The 17056-nt window shown below is 45.4% G+C and overlaps 1 protein-coding gene across 7 annotated transcripts; it reads left to right on the forward strand.

Annotated features, from left to right (window-relative positions):
* Positions 1–1159: 1159 nt before the first annotated feature.
* On the forward strand, positions 1160–16504 carry LOC114557800 (histone-lysine N-methyltransferase ASH1L). 7 transcript variants are annotated; one of them, XM_028581461.1, is made up of 14 exons: positions 1169–1757; positions 4431–5295; positions 6172–10291; positions 11819–12161; positions 12343–12516; positions 12603–12697; positions 12774–12847; positions 12978–13023; positions 13125–13165; positions 13271–13341; positions 13445–13620; positions 14130–14221; positions 14343–14485; positions 14553–16504. In XM_028581461.1, exons 2-13 carry the CDS (start codon positions 4627–4629, stop codon positions 14469–14471), a joined length of 6030 nt encoding a protein of 2009 aa, XP_028437262.1. In that variant the 5' UTR covers positions 1169–1757; positions 4431–4626; the 3' UTR covers positions 14472–14485; positions 14553–16504. The 7 variants fall into 7 exon arrangements, with proteins under 7 accessions (XP_028437268.1, XP_028437265.1, XP_028437267.1 ...); XM_028581460.1 differs by having other exon boundaries at positions 1170–1757; positions 14571–16504; XM_028581464.1 differs by lacking the exon at positions 14130–14221 and having other exon boundaries at positions 1166–1757.
* The last annotated feature ends 552 nt before the right edge of the window (positions 16505–17056 follow it).

Below are 17056 nucleotides of genomic sequence, written 5' to 3' on the forward strand. Positions count from 1 at the left end.
TATAATGTTTTTTTAAGCATTGTGTCACACATTGTGGCAGTATACTGTGCTCCCATGGTTCATGTTGTTTAATCAAAATACCTCAAACTGATTTACACAACGAAAACCTTGGTCCAGTACCAGTACCTCCAATGCTGGAGAACAAGGGTCTCTGTGTACACTGTACTTGATGGGAACTCATAGTTGACAGGGTGTGTATACACACAAAGCACAAGAGATGGGAGGTGAGGGTTTGGGGTGAGCCATAGGGGCCCAAAAAAAGTTCCTGGGGCCCCCTAAAGAGTTGATGGGGCCATGTGTCTAGGCAAAGACGGGATACCAAGTGGGCAACAGCCACTGTCACCCTGGCCCCAGGTTCAATATGTATCATTTGTAGTAATTTAATTAATTGTGAATTTGTTCTCCAAATTTTGGAATATGCACCACTGCAGCACCCTTATGACAAGTCATGCATCATTACCTCATCCCGAGGCTCTGTCTTGTAAAGAGACCCTAAATCTAGTTTTAAAAACTTTATTTGTAGGTGAAATTGTCATTACTGTATATGGTTTAATTACCAAAAACTATTGTACATACAGCAAACCCCTGGAAAGTGGTAGACTTTTACTGGGTAGCCTACAGGTGAAATTCATGGGTATTCTGTCATGTGAATTTACCAGCAATAGGTATTTGGAGGTTAGAGTACACAATGTACATTGAGCAGGAGGAACAGAGGGCCAGTTCAAAAGCTCATATTTGAGTTTTTTAGACAATAGACTAATGATGGTGTTACTTACTACTGCTATTAGGCTGCTAAATAACACTGTAACAACAAATAATAAACAATAATAATGTAATTTATTATTTTTATAATCGTTTTTATTACTAATGTGAGTTTGTACTAAAACATTATTTAACATAGCCTATATATTAAAAAAAAAGGTTTTGTTGTATGCTATATAGATTTTGTTATTCCCACTGCATGAACTGGGAAAACATTGCTTGTAGTTTTGGATCAATATTTAACTGATGCATGATAAACAGCTCTCACATTAACTTTTTAATAAGTGCTCAACGCAGCCTGCCCTTCTTTCCTCTCCCGCTAGAGTAAACTGAATCCCATATTAGCCTACATTACAGCGGCACAACTTTTGAGCTGCTCCCCAAAATCCTACCAGCAGGCTACTTAGACAAGTCGTCGCCATTTTATTAAGCGTCTCAATAGCCCTCCCCAATCGCCTATTATGAACCGCAATGATATCCTCTGCTGTGTTCGCCGTTTTATCTCCTCGCCTGGCCATGAAAATGGCCACGCAATTGCATTCCCGCACATCCACCAACCCATCTGCACTGTCACAGCCTGTAACCCCGCACACATGCTGCTGCAGCCCGTAACACGTTAACAGCTTGTATGAGCACAATCTGAGACATTATTACTGGCTGGGAGCGATGTAACTTTCTCCGAGAGAAGTGGGCAAAATAAGATCCAGTGTAACCAGTCCGCCACCTAGCTGCGGAGACGCGCCGACGAAGATCTGTCGACTGTATGATTATGAAAACACCCGCGCCAATGTTGTTGCACAGTAGGCTCCGCGCTCCGATGAGACTGAAACTCGGTTTTAGGTGATGTTTTAACCTCCGCTGGTCTTAGCTATGTAATCACAGCAACATCTAATGCACCAAAAAGCTCCCGATTGCTGTTGGTGCGAAGGGGAGAGCAGGACAGCAGCACCTTAACCTCCTGCTTAAACGCAGTTGGCTCCGGGACGCGCTCTCGGGTAAGTAGCCTACGTAGCCTTATTACAGATTTTCATGGCAGTCTGTATTAATGTGTGCAGGCCTGTCATCATCAGCGAGCCCACAGCACTGTCAGGTTACTGAGAATCTTGTGCATCCGCGTTGCGCTAATTTTATCCCTTGTTGCCGAGTATTTTTCTCTCTGTGTTCTTCGTGCATGCGATATTTCTTATTTCCATGTTGCTGACACCAGCAGAAGGGCTGGCAGAGGACAGATAGGAGAGAAAAAAAGGTGGCTCGAGGACTAAAGCCACATCACAAACACCACTAGCAAGTACATTTTGACGCTACGTAACCCCACTCCCATGTTGAGTTTTTATTTGCGTATGTTTTAAGACGCTTAAATGTGTAAGATATTTCATTATGGAGATAGGAGTGACGACAACAACAACACGTGCATGTGTGTATGATTTGTAAGTGCGACAGCATCAGGCGGTTCGTGGTTTTCAGAGGTGCGCAAAGTCATTATGGAGAAGGAAGCCCCTGTTGACGTCCACAGTAAACCAGGTTGCTCCAGTGCGGTAATAACACCCCCACTGCCCATACTGTATCTACAGTAGCAACATCAGTCAACCTACGCAGCTGCTACCTTGGTACACAATGTACGACAACACACTTGTAATAACTAGGAGAAAGTGTGTGTGTGAGAGAGAGGGAGCCTCACGTGAGAAACTTCCCTGCATATATAAAGTGGAGTGAGGCTTCATGGTTCAGTACGATGCCATCACAGCAACCCTAATTTCCAGCAGCTCCTGTGCTCGGTGCTGTTGTCAGGCAGAGGATAATGGTGTTGTAGTTATTGATAATAACACCGTCATGGGATGGTGATGATGGCTGGAAATATGGTGGGCCATTATCATGATTTAATTGTCGCCTCAGCGCTGCTGAGGAACCCACACTGACTGCAGTGTCAAGTCCACCCATCATCCTGTCACTGGAAATAGCTTCTGGTCTAATGTTGAAATAATTTTGAGTTATGTTTAAGAGGTATAGCTCTGAGAGTATAAAAAGCTATTAGTATGCACTCTGACTGGTGTTGAATGGGCTTGCCCTTTAAAGTTTGAAAACCTGACACTTTTATTCTCTTCTTATAGTCTCTTTTGCACAACAAGATTGTAACCCATATGACTCTAGCTTCTCCTTGTGTCTGTATCCTCTTCTTCATGCTGGTCAAGCCTCTGGAGTGGAGGTCATGATAAAAGCAGCTGCAGTTATTTAAGTGGACCACTGGCCATCTCTATGCTCATTTTATTTGATTGTAAGGAGGATTGGCCTCGGAAATGCTTTCCAAAACTGTTACATAACAGCAGTTACTGGAACAGATGTTGATCTGAGCTCGGTATGATTCAAGGCAAGGGTTTGGGTGTGGAGGGACCAAGAGGCAGGAGAGATAGCCCCCCGAGCTCTTAAATAAAAACATTATCTGAGATGCTCTTGTGAGTTTAAGGGGGCAGTTCAGTGCGTTAAGAGGCAGATGAGCTATTTCATAAGAGGTATTCAGGAGAGGGCTGCAAGAATGCTCGGCAGGGTGTGTTTTATTAGAAAATGGATGAGCATCTCCCTTAATGAGAGAGAGAGTATAATGAAGGAAGCATGACAGAAGATGCTGCTTCCTTTCGATATGTTAAAAACTGGGCTGAACGCGGTACGAGCGAGAGTGAAAGTTTTTTCTGGTGAGGAGAATGTTATTTTAGGGTGTGTTACTTGCTGTAATGTCACATTAAAAGTCAATTTACAATGGGGTCAATGAAAAGCTTACTTGACTTAGAGGAAGCAATGGGAGGAGGAGGAGGAATTTGCACTCCTTTCCAAAAATAAGTTTTACCCTTTCCTACGGATTTGTGTTACCACTACTGAAAGGGGAGGAGGGGAATGGTCGGGCCGTGAATGGAGGGATTTAAGTTAGAGAAGAGGAAAAGAACGAAGTGGAGGAGGAAATGTGGTTCTGATTAACATGGATACAGTGTATGAGTTGACCATTTTACTGTGTGGTCTACAGAGAGAGAGAGAGAGAGAGAGAGAGAGAGAGAGAGAGAGAGAAAGAGAGAGTGGGACTAATAGAGAATGCATGCAAAAGCTTTCTGCCAAACATGAAAAAGGGGAGTTTCGGAGAGAAAAGAAAGTACAGCAGAGGGAAGGGTGGGAGGAGAAGTGCTTGTGGGAGTAGCTGAGAACAGAAGGCGCAAAGACAGTGGGGAGAGGAGGGGAGAAGACTGGATCAAGTGTTTGAATTTGTTAGCAGCTGATTGATTGATATATTGATTTGTGGAGTGGAGGCAACGCGAGGATTAGAACATAAGTAAAAGTGTTGAGGTTTAGGGAGCGTTTGCTGTCTTTCAGAGCTGCCGTTATTTACAGATTGTTAGAGAAAACCAGCTGAGGCCTTTTTTTTGAAGAATGTGAGTAGGTTTTTCTTCCAGTTAGTGCCGACATTCTGGGAATCGGTTGCGCTGATTGGCCCCCTGGGTTTTCTGTATGATGAGATCATCTCTGTGGACATAGACTTTAGCACCTCTCTACAGCTGCCTGCAGGAAGGGGACTTTCCCCTCAATTCCTGCACTGCTGCTACTCAGCATCTGAGCTCACTGAAATGACTAATCACTGGCCTCTCTATCTTTCTGTCTGTCTCTGCCTCAAACTTACTCCATCTCAGTTCAAGCCTAAAGGACAACAGAGAGACCTTTCATCGCTGGATAAAGAAGCCCAACTGTACTTGGACTATTACAGGATATTCTTTTGGAAATCTCCTGACCTACACCTGCATTCTGCTCTTTGCTCTAACCAGGGTAATTTAAAAGTGTTATACTGGAAACCCCACAGCATCCTGCTTCTCCCCCCTGACTTCTCTGATGGACCAGAGAGTGAAAGGGGGAACCCCTCCGACCACAAACTCCACTCTGGACCCCACATCTGCATCTGAAGACTCTGAAGTGGCAGAGAAAAAGAGGAGGGGCGAGGGGGAGAATGGAGATGTAGGGGAAAAGGATGAGGAGAAAAGAGGAGCAGGGAAAAAGAGAGAAGGAGACAAGGGGGCAGTACTGGAGTTGCTCATCGAGGGGCGCTGTGGAAGCGCCGGGCAGCAACAACTTCAGATCTCTGGCAGAGAGACCGGCTGCCCTGAGGGTAATGTACGACTCCGGATTGGACTCCAGGCCAAACGCACCAAGAAACCGCCAAAGATCTTGGAGAGCTATGTCTGCAAGCCCACCATCAGGACCTATCAGAGACAAGCCAGGGGGGGAATGCTGAGGGGGGATGGAGAAAGAGGACAGCAGAACAAAACCAGCTCTACTCCAGAAGAGGCAACCAGAGATCAACACTCAGGCTTGGATTCTTGCCAGACCACATCCAAACAAACTGCATCTGTCGCTTCACCACCACTTGCATCATTATCATCATCATCGGCATTATCATCTTCGTCATCGCAGCCACTGTCGTCATCATCAACATTTACCACAGCTTCCACCACAGCCTCAGTCCCTATCATAACCAGCCAAGGGACCAAGTCTGCCAAACAGGTAAGTTAAGGATTAGGGTACACACGCACACACACACACACACACACACACACACACACACACACACACACACACACACACACACACACACACACACACACACACACACAGATAAACATCATGTCAGCTGCCAATATTAAACCTGCTATTATTTTAAATTAGCTTAAATGAAAAAAAGTGCTAGTCACTGAAGGTGCACACATGTGTTATAGCTCTGAGCCATTGTCTCAATACTGAAACCTAAGCAGCCCATTTAAATAAACAGCCCTATAAATAGGACAACAGCACGGCAACCACTTGGAGCTATTACAGACATTGGTCCATCAGTCCCTACGACAATCACCCAAGGGGAAGCTTATTGCTTTAGCTGCACAAACGCCACTCAAGCTGCAGCTACCAAAATTACAGGACAAGTACAAAATGTCAAGCTTTCTCATCTGTATTAGTGGCAATTTATAGCTACCAATAGCACAGCATTCTCTCTCTCTTTGTGTCTCTGCGTGGCTCGCTATATCTGTCCCTCTCTTCTATTTTTACATCCCCTCTTTTCTCTACCTGCTCTCATTTATCTTTCACTCCCCCTGTGTCCCTGTCCCACTCCCTTCCTTTCTGTTTCTCTGCCTTTGTATTTCTCCTTTCTGTGTCAACCCCATTCCTGTTTCCATCACCTCACTCTCTCCTTCTCTTCAGTATGCCCTCTTTTCTCTGCCTGATTGAGTCATTTTGTCCTCACTCTCTTTTGTAATGGGCGGGCAAAAACAAAAGCATTTCAGTTGTTGTCTCTTCCTCATTGTCGTTTGCTATTGTCAACAGCAAACTAGTGGATGTCACAGCCATTATTGTCTATGACAGAGATTCCGTATTTGCACTCCCCAGGTTCCTATCAAACTGGCCGATAAGACAGAGGTGAATTCAAATGGCTCATGTGAGAGAGTGAAGAAAGAGAAGCTTCCTACTGTCAATGGCCAGCCTGTCTCTGCAGGAAACAAACCCTGTTCGCCAACGACAGATCAGACAGCTTCAACTACTCCTCCCACCAAATGCATCCAAGTCCCATCTCCATCGGAAACCAGGAATAAAGGGAAGACCTCCAAGAAACATAATGGCTTGGTTAAGACAACAAAACAAAAAGGACTGTTTAATGGGAAAGGCTCCTCCGACATCCTTGGCACTTCCACCTCATCGAAAAGCAAGATTGGAAAACACAGCAGTTCCTCCTCGGTTTCCTCCATGGACTCCTTGACAAGACCTCTAGCCTCCACCAGCTCCCATAAAGAACTCAGCCTGTCTAATAAGAGTAGGCCAGACTCTCCTTCCTCTTTTTCAGTCACCCCTAAACCACAATCCTCCCCCACTGTGGAGCTCTCCTCAGCCCAATCCCAAGATCAGGGTCCCATTCTACCGCCCTCACTAGAGAAAAAGAGAGACAAAGAGAGGAAAGCAAAGAAAGAGAAACGGAAAGATAAAAAATCTAAGCGTGATAGATTGGAGGCTGAAAGAGCAAAGAGTGAGAGCAGAAAGGAGGAAGGCAAGAAGAAGAAAAAGGAGAAAGGGAAGGATGGGAAATCAAAGCATAGTAAAGAAAAGGATGAAAGACAAGTGAGTGATGATACATGGAGGGATGAGTTAAAGATTGAAAGAGGAAAGGCTGAGAAAAAGAGGGATAAGGTTAGCCCAGACAGACAAAGAACAGAGGATAATAAAAGTGGTGACCCAGTTGATAGTGGTAAACTAAATAAAACCTGTCAAGTAGTGAATTCAGGCCGACCAGATGAGATAGACAAGATGGATGACAGTTCCAAGCCAGTTAAAGAAGCTGAGCCAGCAACAGCAACAGGTGACACCAGTAAATCAAAAGAACAAGATGTCTCAAGACATTCAACTGTGCCTCCAAGCCACCCCTCTTCTTCCGCTCCTCCCTCTTTGCCCACTCCCTCTGCCCGTGCCCCTGTTTCTCCCCCTTCTTCCCCCCAAGAACAGGACAGCCGTCCGCTCAAGAAACGTAAAGCCAGACGGCCCAGCTGGACCAAGCTGGTGCACCGGGCTCAGAGGGCGGAAAATCAGGAAGCCCCTTCAGATTTCCAACATAATCCTCTACTAAGTTTCTCCCAGAACCCCAAGACGTCCCTTCCTGCCAAGGCCACTATTCAGCAGGCTGATGAGTCACACCCATCTCCCTCTAGCTCCTACACTCTCTCTTCTGCAACCACACCTACATCTCCAAAGCAGAGTCACCCCACATTAGACCATAGCCACCCTGTTTCCAGATGCCCCATAACCCCTGCCAGAAAAAGGGGCCGCCCCAAATCCCACAGCTCTAGCTTAGATGAACCTCCCCCTAAACTTTCACCAAATGCTATCCCAACTGAGGTGCCTCTTCTGGGGTGTGACGGAGTTCAGAAAGCCCCTGTGCTGGAGCCAAGTCCAAAACTGCAGTGTGCCACTCAGTCTAAATCCAGCCCCAAGAAGCGTGGCCGTCCTCCCAAACGATCCCTCCCCGAGGACCAGAGTGGACATGCACTGAATCGTACAGATTTTCCTCCTCCTGAAAAGGGGAACAGGCAGCTAAAGATCAGGAGGCTAATTAATGAGATGAAGAAAAGAAAAAAGAGGAGACTTCACAAGGTAATGCTGTCTGGGTATGTAGGGAAGGAGGGAAGGGGAGGCCAGGCAGCAGATGGAGAGACCTCTCTGAGAATGTGTAAATCGATAGAGGCTACAACAGTACACACACTCTCAGCCCTGTCCTCCTCTTTTGGGAGTAAGCTGGGCCCTCAGATCAATGTGAGCAAGAGAGGGACCATCTACATGGGCAAGAGGCGAGGACGCAAGCCTAAAGCCCAAACAGCTAACCTAAATCCCAACTCTAAGAATGCCACTCAGTCGTCCCTGTTCACCAATCCCTCTGAAACATCTCTCTTCTCGTCTAACCAACCCCAGCCTCCTCCCTCTCACCCATTTCCCTCGCCGTCCCTTACCCACTCCAGTGGGGCACAGAGCCCTTATAGTGAAGGCAGCCTGACAGAACCAACATCCTCCCTACTTTTTTCTCACCCCTTCTCCCTCCCCTCCCCATCATCCTCCTGCACCTCCCCACGTCCTCCCTCCTCCTCATCCCTCTCTCCTTTTGTGAAGAAGAGTTGTCCATGTCAGGGAAGGCATCACTTCCCCTTTCACCAGTCTTCATGTAAGCTATCCTGTCCTACCCCTCCACTGCATCACGCTCCTGGCTCTCCCGGCCACCTGAAAGAGGCCACCCCCTCACCCAGGAGTGAGTCCCACAGTGAGGAGACGCTGCCTAGTGATAGTGGGATTGGAACGGATAACAACAGTGTTTCTGAGCGAGCGGAGATGAGGGGAGTTCGAGGCATGCTCAGGTTGGGTCAGGGGTCAGGAGTTATTCTGGGGGGTCAAAGGCACCCCTCCTCTCTTGTGGATCGTCCCTCTCCTGTCTCTTCACCCCTCTCTCTCATGCCCAGACACACAAACCCCATCTCCAACTCATCTACTGTGGAGCGGCACAGAGACAGACACAGGCACAGGCGAAGGGATTACGACCATTCCTCCTCCTGTACTTGCTTGTGTCCATGTCCCTGCCCAGGACACAACAAGTGCACTCATTCGGACTATTACTCTTGCCTTGGGCAAAATGCACTGAAGAGACAGAAAAATAAACATAAGAAGAAGCAGTTGCACATGCAGGATCCAGAGTTTCTGGCTGAACTAGAAGATCTGGTCGGTCAGTTCAGCGAGGTCCATATAGGACGCCGAAGTTGGGCGAGGACAGGACTGGGACAGGGCTTTGATGGGAGTGGGAATGCTGCTGGAGGAAGGCGTCATCACTCCTCCCCCCATTCTCTCCGCTCCAACATCTTCAGGATCAATCTAAATGGCTTCTACTCGCCCCACCCTTCATCTTACTCTGCTAATCCCTCCTTCTCCCCCCAGCCCTTCTACTCCTGTCAGCCTGTGCATTGCAACAGGAAGCCAGACCGTAGGCAATGTGGTTGCCCATCAAAGTTTCAGGAGACCATCGAAAACATGGGATTTTACAGCAGCTATTCCCCAGCCACGACACTTTACCACCACCTCCCCAGCTCCTACCCGCTTCCCTCTCCACACCAGTACGCCCCACATCAGCCCCATCATGCCCACTTCCTTCTCAACCCCGCCAGATTCCACAGGCGGAGGAGCAGGTTGCTGAGGGAGGGAGCTTTAGGAGCAGAGGTTGAGGGAGATCTAGGAGGAGGCAGTGGAGGAGGCCCACACCTTAGCTCAGGATTCACATCCAGCCTCTCCTGTGGCTGTGGGAGGAGCGAACACAAACACAAACATAAACACCGTCACAGGCACTGCGAGCGAGACATGGATGAAGAAGAGGAGTTACACGAGGATGAGGAGGAAGATGGAATGGAGAGAGAGAGGTTGGCCAGTTCAAAGTCAAGGTCGGGGTTCATTTTGGGGCAAGGAGAAAAAGGAAGGAAAGGGGCAAGAGGAATGAGGAGTATGCTGTCTAAAGAATCGCCTTGGTTATGTGAGAACGGAAATGATTCCTTCTCCTCAGCTGCTGCTGCCACGTCATCATCATCATCTTCATCAGAGAGGTACAAACACACATCTCTCACCTCACTGGGGCTGGGTTCCTCTCACCTGTCTTCATTTGGAGGAAGTTGGGGCGGCATGGGCAAGAGCTGGACAAAATTCGGGGGCCTTGGAGGGACAGGATTTGGAAATTCAACTCCCATCTGGAGAGGCTTCACTGGGGAGCAACATACAGGCAGACTGATTGCATCAGAGGGAGAGGACGAAGACGGTGAGGACGAGTCACCCCTGTACAGGACATCCCCGTCCCCAACACACACCAACCTGTTCACATCTGCTACCATGGCAACAGGAGAAAGGGGTCTGAGGGCTGGATTGGCCGGTAGGAATACAGGAAGTGGAGACAGGTCATGGAGGAGAGATGAGCCAGCGTGGACAGAGAGGAGAGAAGCAGGTGAGGATGCATGAATGGTTTGAATGTGTGAATAAGTAGAGCGCTGGCATGCCTGCTTTTCTGTCTGATGGCTCAGTATGAGGTCATGTTAGCATTAGTGCTAAAGTTGGTGCAAATACTTACATACTGCTATGCTAGTATTTGTCTGGCTGGAAATTGTCTGTGCTGATAAAATGATAAAAAATGTCTCCATTGTTAACATTGCTTCTTGAGTTGTGTGAATGCACAGTAGTATTCTGTTTTTTCATTTCATAGGCAGAAAAATAAATGAATAAATACAGTTTATTTTATATTTTATACAGAAAATCTAACATCAACTGTGCTTATCATTGAAATACACCAACAGCACCCAAATCATTACACATACTTGCACAGTATGACAGATATATTATATATTTGCACAATGTGGAGATGAGATTGTGGCAGCAATAGTTTGCCCAATAGTGACAGCATTGCTTTTTCTCAGGTGTTGTTGAGCCACACATCAAAGCCTGGAGGGTGTATGAGAGGAAATTAAACTCCGTTCTTTTTATAGCCAATTTTAGACCCCCCAAACACACACACACACACACACACACACACACACACACACACGCACACACACACACACACACACACACACACACACACACACACACACACACACACACAGCAGATGCAACCACTCAGCAACCACTCTGTTGGAATTTTTAAAAAGTGTTGGAGCAGGAAGGCAGCATCTTGATGGGAATCTTCCAGAAAATCTTTGAAATCATCCCTGCCTGCAGCAAACCGCACACTGTTGCAGCCTGGGACTACCCATTAAAGACAGTCATTAGTTAACCACCAGATTGGCTATTTAAAGCCTACTTCTTACTGCTGGCCAGCAGGGCCTATTTGACTTGGAAAAATCCAATAAGGAAAGAGTGGTCACTCTTGTCAGGGACTGTGGAAAATGTAACAAAAAGATAGATGACCTCAGGAGTGATTGATGAAGGAATAGCAAAGAGGTCAGAATAGGGGCAGCTTGTGAGGGGAAAATGTTGTTTTTGAAAGAAGTGGAATACATTTGACATCAGTTCATCATCTAACTAAACACCCATGTGGTTTGAAGTGGAGCACACTAGCATGGGCACACACACATTTATTTTCTCTTTCTTTGTCTGCTAAGCTTTTTGCGATTGTATTCCACATTAACTGAATGTTCAAAACCAATTTGTCTGCAAGAGTGCATACGTGTGCATGTTCATATTAGAAAGCATGCATTCTGCACAGTGTTCATTCTTGTTTTTTTTTTTTTTTTGTGAATGTGTGTACATAAATCACTTCTTAATGCATTTCCAAGAAGTGAACTGGTCAGAGGAAATGTTGTGACTCACATAATCTGTGTCCCATCCGCATGACTCAGCCTAGACTGGCCTCACCTCACACCTCCTGCTGGCTCAATCACTGAACCACATCTGTCTCATTTCCTCTCCGACACTTACATCCCTCCTGCCTCCCTCTGCCTCACCCCCTCCCTCCCTCTTTCCATTTCAATGACTGCAGGTTTACAAGGTGACTCAAGAAGCCGGGGGCAGCAGAAAAGTGTGCCAACGCCAGACGTTATGGCAGGGAAAAACAAAAGAAGGCCAGGACGGCCCAGAAAGTACCCACTGCCCTCCACTGTATCCTCCCCCACGCACTCATCTGCAGCTCCCTCCATGTCATCACCTGACTTCTTGCCAGGACACAACAGAGATGGGAGAGAAGTGGGAGGGAGAAAAGAAGAAAGAGGGCTAGAGAGAGATAGACGGGGCGACATGGTGCAGCAGGTGACAGAGTTGGAGCTGCAGGCCAGGAGAAAGAGAGGACGGAAGAGAAAACATGGTGACTCTCTGTGTCATCAGAGGTAAACATTCACAACTGTATTATAGTACAGGAGCTGGTTGACTTGAAAATTCAATACAACCACTCACTACTGCTATATTAACCCACTGTTTTCAGCACTGTGTGCTAAACCAGTGCCTTTTCTCTCTTTCTCTTTTTCCTCTCTATCATTCTATCTCTCTCTCTTCATGCTTTCCTTTTAGTGTCGCTGAGGATAAACCCGAGTGTGACACCCCCTCCGAATGTTTTAGCCAATCAGATGTCGTGCAGGCTCCATCTCAACCAGTAACCATCCAAAGAGACGAGAGAGCAGACGGGCCTCCCAGGAAGAAGTTTCTGAGAGCGGGTCTTTACTCTGATGATTACAAAACTACAGAGTGAGTTGGCTGAATTCCTAAACAAACTATTGGAACAAAAACAAATTAGTTATTTTGTTTATGTATTTAATGTGTCTCTTTCTTAGCCCGCCCTCCCAAGCCCAGCAGTTGTGCAGAGAGAGTATGGAATACACACCGGGGGAGAATGGATATAGCCTTTTACCTGCTCCCATACATGTCGGTGAGTATTTAAGAAAATGCAAACACTGCTTGTCGTAGCTGTGATAGCTCACCTAAACTGCCTTTGTTTCCTCCAGGAAAGTACCTTAGGCTGAAGCGGATTAATTTCCAGTTACCTTATGATGTTATGTGTCTGTGGCAGAACAATCAGGTACAGTGGAGCCCCATAACACAGAATCAGAGAGTTAGACGGTCAAGCTGAAGCATCATTGGAGATTGTTACAAGGAGATTTGTGGAGTGTCATGAATCTACATGTAATTCTCATTTTGTGTTGTCACAGCTTCAAAGGCAGCCTGCTGTCCCCCTGAAGAGGAAGCGGCGTTACTGTGAGTTGGAAGTGTTGGATGTGCTATCTTCAGGTTTAGTTGATGGATCAGATTAATGCTGTCATACAGAGTCTTAATCTGTTTCTTTCTGTGTCACTCAGGCCGGCTGAAGGAGAAGACTGTATTCTCTCAACAAACAGCTGTGAGTTCATGTGGCTTCAGGTTGTTTCATTCCTGTGAAGAATGCAGCTTTAATAAGTGTAAAAACTTACATGCGTCCCTCCTTTTTTTTTTTTTTTTTTCACAGGAGGAGAGCTCAAGTGACATTACCAGCTTGTTTCCTCACCTCGTCATGGAGCCTTTAACCAGCAGCGAGAGGTATGGAAAGAAATCAGCGATTCACATGTCTAGATAAACTACTTGATGCGTTATTACTGATCTATGTCAGGGAGCTAATGTTTCTCCCTGTTTGCTGCGCCAGGAGCTTTGTGGTGAAACACCACGTGTTCCTCGTGAGGAACTGGGAGCTCGTGAGAGACAGACAGATCCGACTGAGGATAGAGAAGGAGAGGGAGAGAGACGCAGAGGGAGAGGACAGCGACTCACAACGTCTGTCCTGTGATGGAGTCAGTGGGGACGACAGCCACATCAAGTCAGGTCCATGAAGCAAGTGTGTGTGTTAGTTTTTGTTTCTGTAGGTGTTTGTGTATGCATACGTGTATGTGGTTGAACTCTATACATTTTCATTTCAACATCTGTATAGATTTCTTCTGGTGTCCTGTGTTGTCTTTTACTTTATGTGTACTTTATGTGTGCTTTATGTGTGCGTGTGTATGCTCTGCTTACAGCCTGTCGTCCTCATATTTGGCTCGTCTCTCCATATCATACTCAGCAGCACAAAGTGGTTTTCCAACCACAGAATTTGAGCCTGCAGAAATGTTCCCCCATTTCTGTCATCCACCGCTGGTGTCCAAGAACCCAGCAGACATCAACTTTCCCCATTAGCAGTAAAACTACACCGTTTCCATCAAATACTCTCTGACTAATTGCAGACAGGAATCAAGGGGAAATAAGCACAATTACAGATATATCTGTAAAATAAATGTCATTCTCTCCTGCCACGCCTTCACTTACATACAGAATACTGTTTGACCTCTGACCCTCAGATCAGCAAGTGGGGGTGGAGGTGACGGTTATGAGCAGTGACCCCCACCATCAGAGTCAGGATACCTCTAGCTCGCTCACTGCCAGCCTCTGTGTGAGTGAAGCACTACCCACTTACAAAAAAAAAATCTTTTAAGAATGCAAATTTTCATATGTATAAAAAAAAAAAAGAAAATCTGCTTTTGCAATTAGTTGTGCATACTTGTTCACCACAGCCTACCAAAACCAAGAACAGAGACGAGGAAGAGGGAGGGGAAGAAAAACGAGGGGAAGAAGAGGTCTGCAGCAGAGAACAGAGGAGGAAACGGCTGAATGATTTACTTTTGACCCTGCAGCAGTCATAAGCTAAGAGAGAGAGGTAAATAGAGCATCACATATAGAAACAGGAGGGACTCTGAGAGGTATATGCATTGTCTTGTTGATAGTATCTTGCCTTTACGTAGGTGGGACCACTCTGAGAAAGGGACCAGGCCCACCACTGGACAGATGGACAGGAACTGATGTCACAACACTGCTATTAACAGTAGTAGTGCTACGGAGAAAAAGCGAGAAAAAAGGAGAAGAGAGATGGAAAATTATAGAGGCTGAAAAATGCAAGAAAGCCATCTCACATACTGACAGATGAGTGTTGTGAACCTAGCGCTCTGAAGGGCATCACACCAAGGATGAAACCATGGCAACACATTTTGTCCAAGCGGCGAGGGATGAGAGGAACTGATATAGACTGTCCCGGATGAAAGAAAGAAAGAAACAGACCAGCTGATATGAATTTGCACTAGTGCTGGATGATCAAGCACACTAAAGACTGTATGTATGTATGCTGAGTGGACACACTATAAACACACACACATACACCTTGATTGCTCTTACTTCGGCACCTTAAGCAAACTAGGAAAGACAGACATTGTTGGGAGACTGAAAGTGGACATATACAGTATGGTACTCAGCATTTCGGCTCTGAAGTTTCCAAGAGACGAGGAGCTCAGGAGCCGCCCGGGGGAACAAAAATGTATCCTGGGCCCTAAGTAGGTCAAAATTGAACCCTAATTTACTCGTTAAGCTTCAAAGTCACATTGCACCTTTGGGAAATGACACAAGGAGAAGTGAACCAGTTGAAAGCTGTTGAGACAGTGGTTGGGTTTTTCTTCACTTTACCAAGACAGTGCCTGCTATGTACCAGTGAATAGGCAGGGGAGGGGGGGTGGGCTTGGTGATAGGAATTTTGGCATCGCTGCAAGAGAATTTCTAATGAGGTTTAAGAAAGAAGTTATTTTTGGAAAAAAGACAGCTTGGGCAATGTCTGCAAACAAGATGGGCAAAATATATTCATGATAGGAATGTTTATTATTGACTATTTTCAGTATTGCTTCCTGGGGAAGGGAAAGAGAGGGGTTAAAGGTGTTTTGTTTACTTCAGACTGCCTTTGAGAATGTTTTTGCTTCAGAGCATTGACAATCAGAATGTCCTGGGGGGGAGGGGGAGAGAAATCTAAAATTGATTTGCCCCAAATGCTCTGTAGAAGTGCCATGTTGTCTTGTGTACGTACCTAAGCGAACTCATGCAGTCTTTAAAAGCAATATCTCCTCTAATAAGGACTATATATGGACTTCCTTTGTTAGGTTGTTTTTTTAGTTGTGAATATTTGAGGATTGGAGGTAATTTTTCTGTACAGTTGCATAGTAGATTGTTCTCATTTTAGGAGCATTGGGTTAATCCACTTAGTGGAAGTAACCATAGGCGTTTAGTTTCATGTGAATGTACGTAGAGAGAGACCTGTTTTCCTCTTATCAGCAGTAGCGTGTAAAATGAGTATTATACATTACAATACTATTGGGATAATACATACAACTTAATAATCAAATCTTTCATTTTACTAACATGTTTTAAACAGATTATAAATCTGACCAATATATCAGTCATTTGTTCTTAAAATTGACTATGATTGTTTGAGTTCTTTGTAGAATTACATAATTACAAACTTTTTTTTTTATTGGTCAGACAATCAGTGACAGTGAATTAGTTTTCCAGTGTTAAATTTCTGCTCTCTCTCAGTAGTGTGGCTTTTAATAACAAGCCAAGAAAGTGCAATTTCTTTGACTGTTTACATACTGTATGTATATTTTTCCTCTTTCCTTTTTAACTAAGAGCACTACATTATTGCCAGTGGATGATTAACTTTATAGCAAAGGTCCACATAAAGAGTTATTTATCTAGTTTGCATGACATGTAACCTTTGCTTGTTGCCTCTGATAATGTGCATCTGAAAAAAACAAAACATCAAAAACAGTTATAAATCAATGCCATAGAATGTCAGCTCAGACTTTTTTTGCCTCTATAACCATAATAATAAAAGCATTTTATGTCTACTAGTACTAAACCCTGCAGCCTCTTGGTGTATCAGTTATAAGGCCTTCTTCTTGCTGTGTGTGTGTGTGTGTGTGTGTGTGTGTGTGTGTGTGTGTGTTTGTGTGTGTGTGTGTGTGTGTGCGTGTGTGCGTATTTTGGGAGGTTACTGCAGTGATTTTAATCAGCTTGAGCTAACAACAGTGCTATCTAGTGGTGTTGTATTGTATATCTCGCGCTGTGTTGTCCTCCATAATGACCTACAATGGAGGACGCTATCAAAGGAACACGGTAACAAGATGGGGGAGGGCTGCAGCTCACTCCAGGGATTTATTCTCCTCTTTCTGCCCTTCACAACATCCGAGGGAATCCTGGGATCTTTTGATCTGAACAAAGAAGTGATAAAATAATAACAACACACTATGTCCCTTTTAAGCTCATGAAGGCGATTTCTAAGTATTTCACAGTCTTCACTTCCTTTGCAATCTGACACATGCAGGTAGTTTCCTGTCGCATTTCAGATAGCAACAAATACAGGACATGCACTTTGTTTTCTGAGTGAGGCATCACCTACATTTTTTCATGA

This window comes from Perca flavescens, chromosome 6, assembly GCF_004354835.1.
Source record: "Perca flavescens isolate YP-PL-M2 chromosome 6, PFLA_1.0, whole genome shotgun sequence".
Lineage (NCBI taxonomy): Eukaryota > Metazoa > Chordata > Actinopteri > Perciformes > Percidae > Perca > Perca flavescens.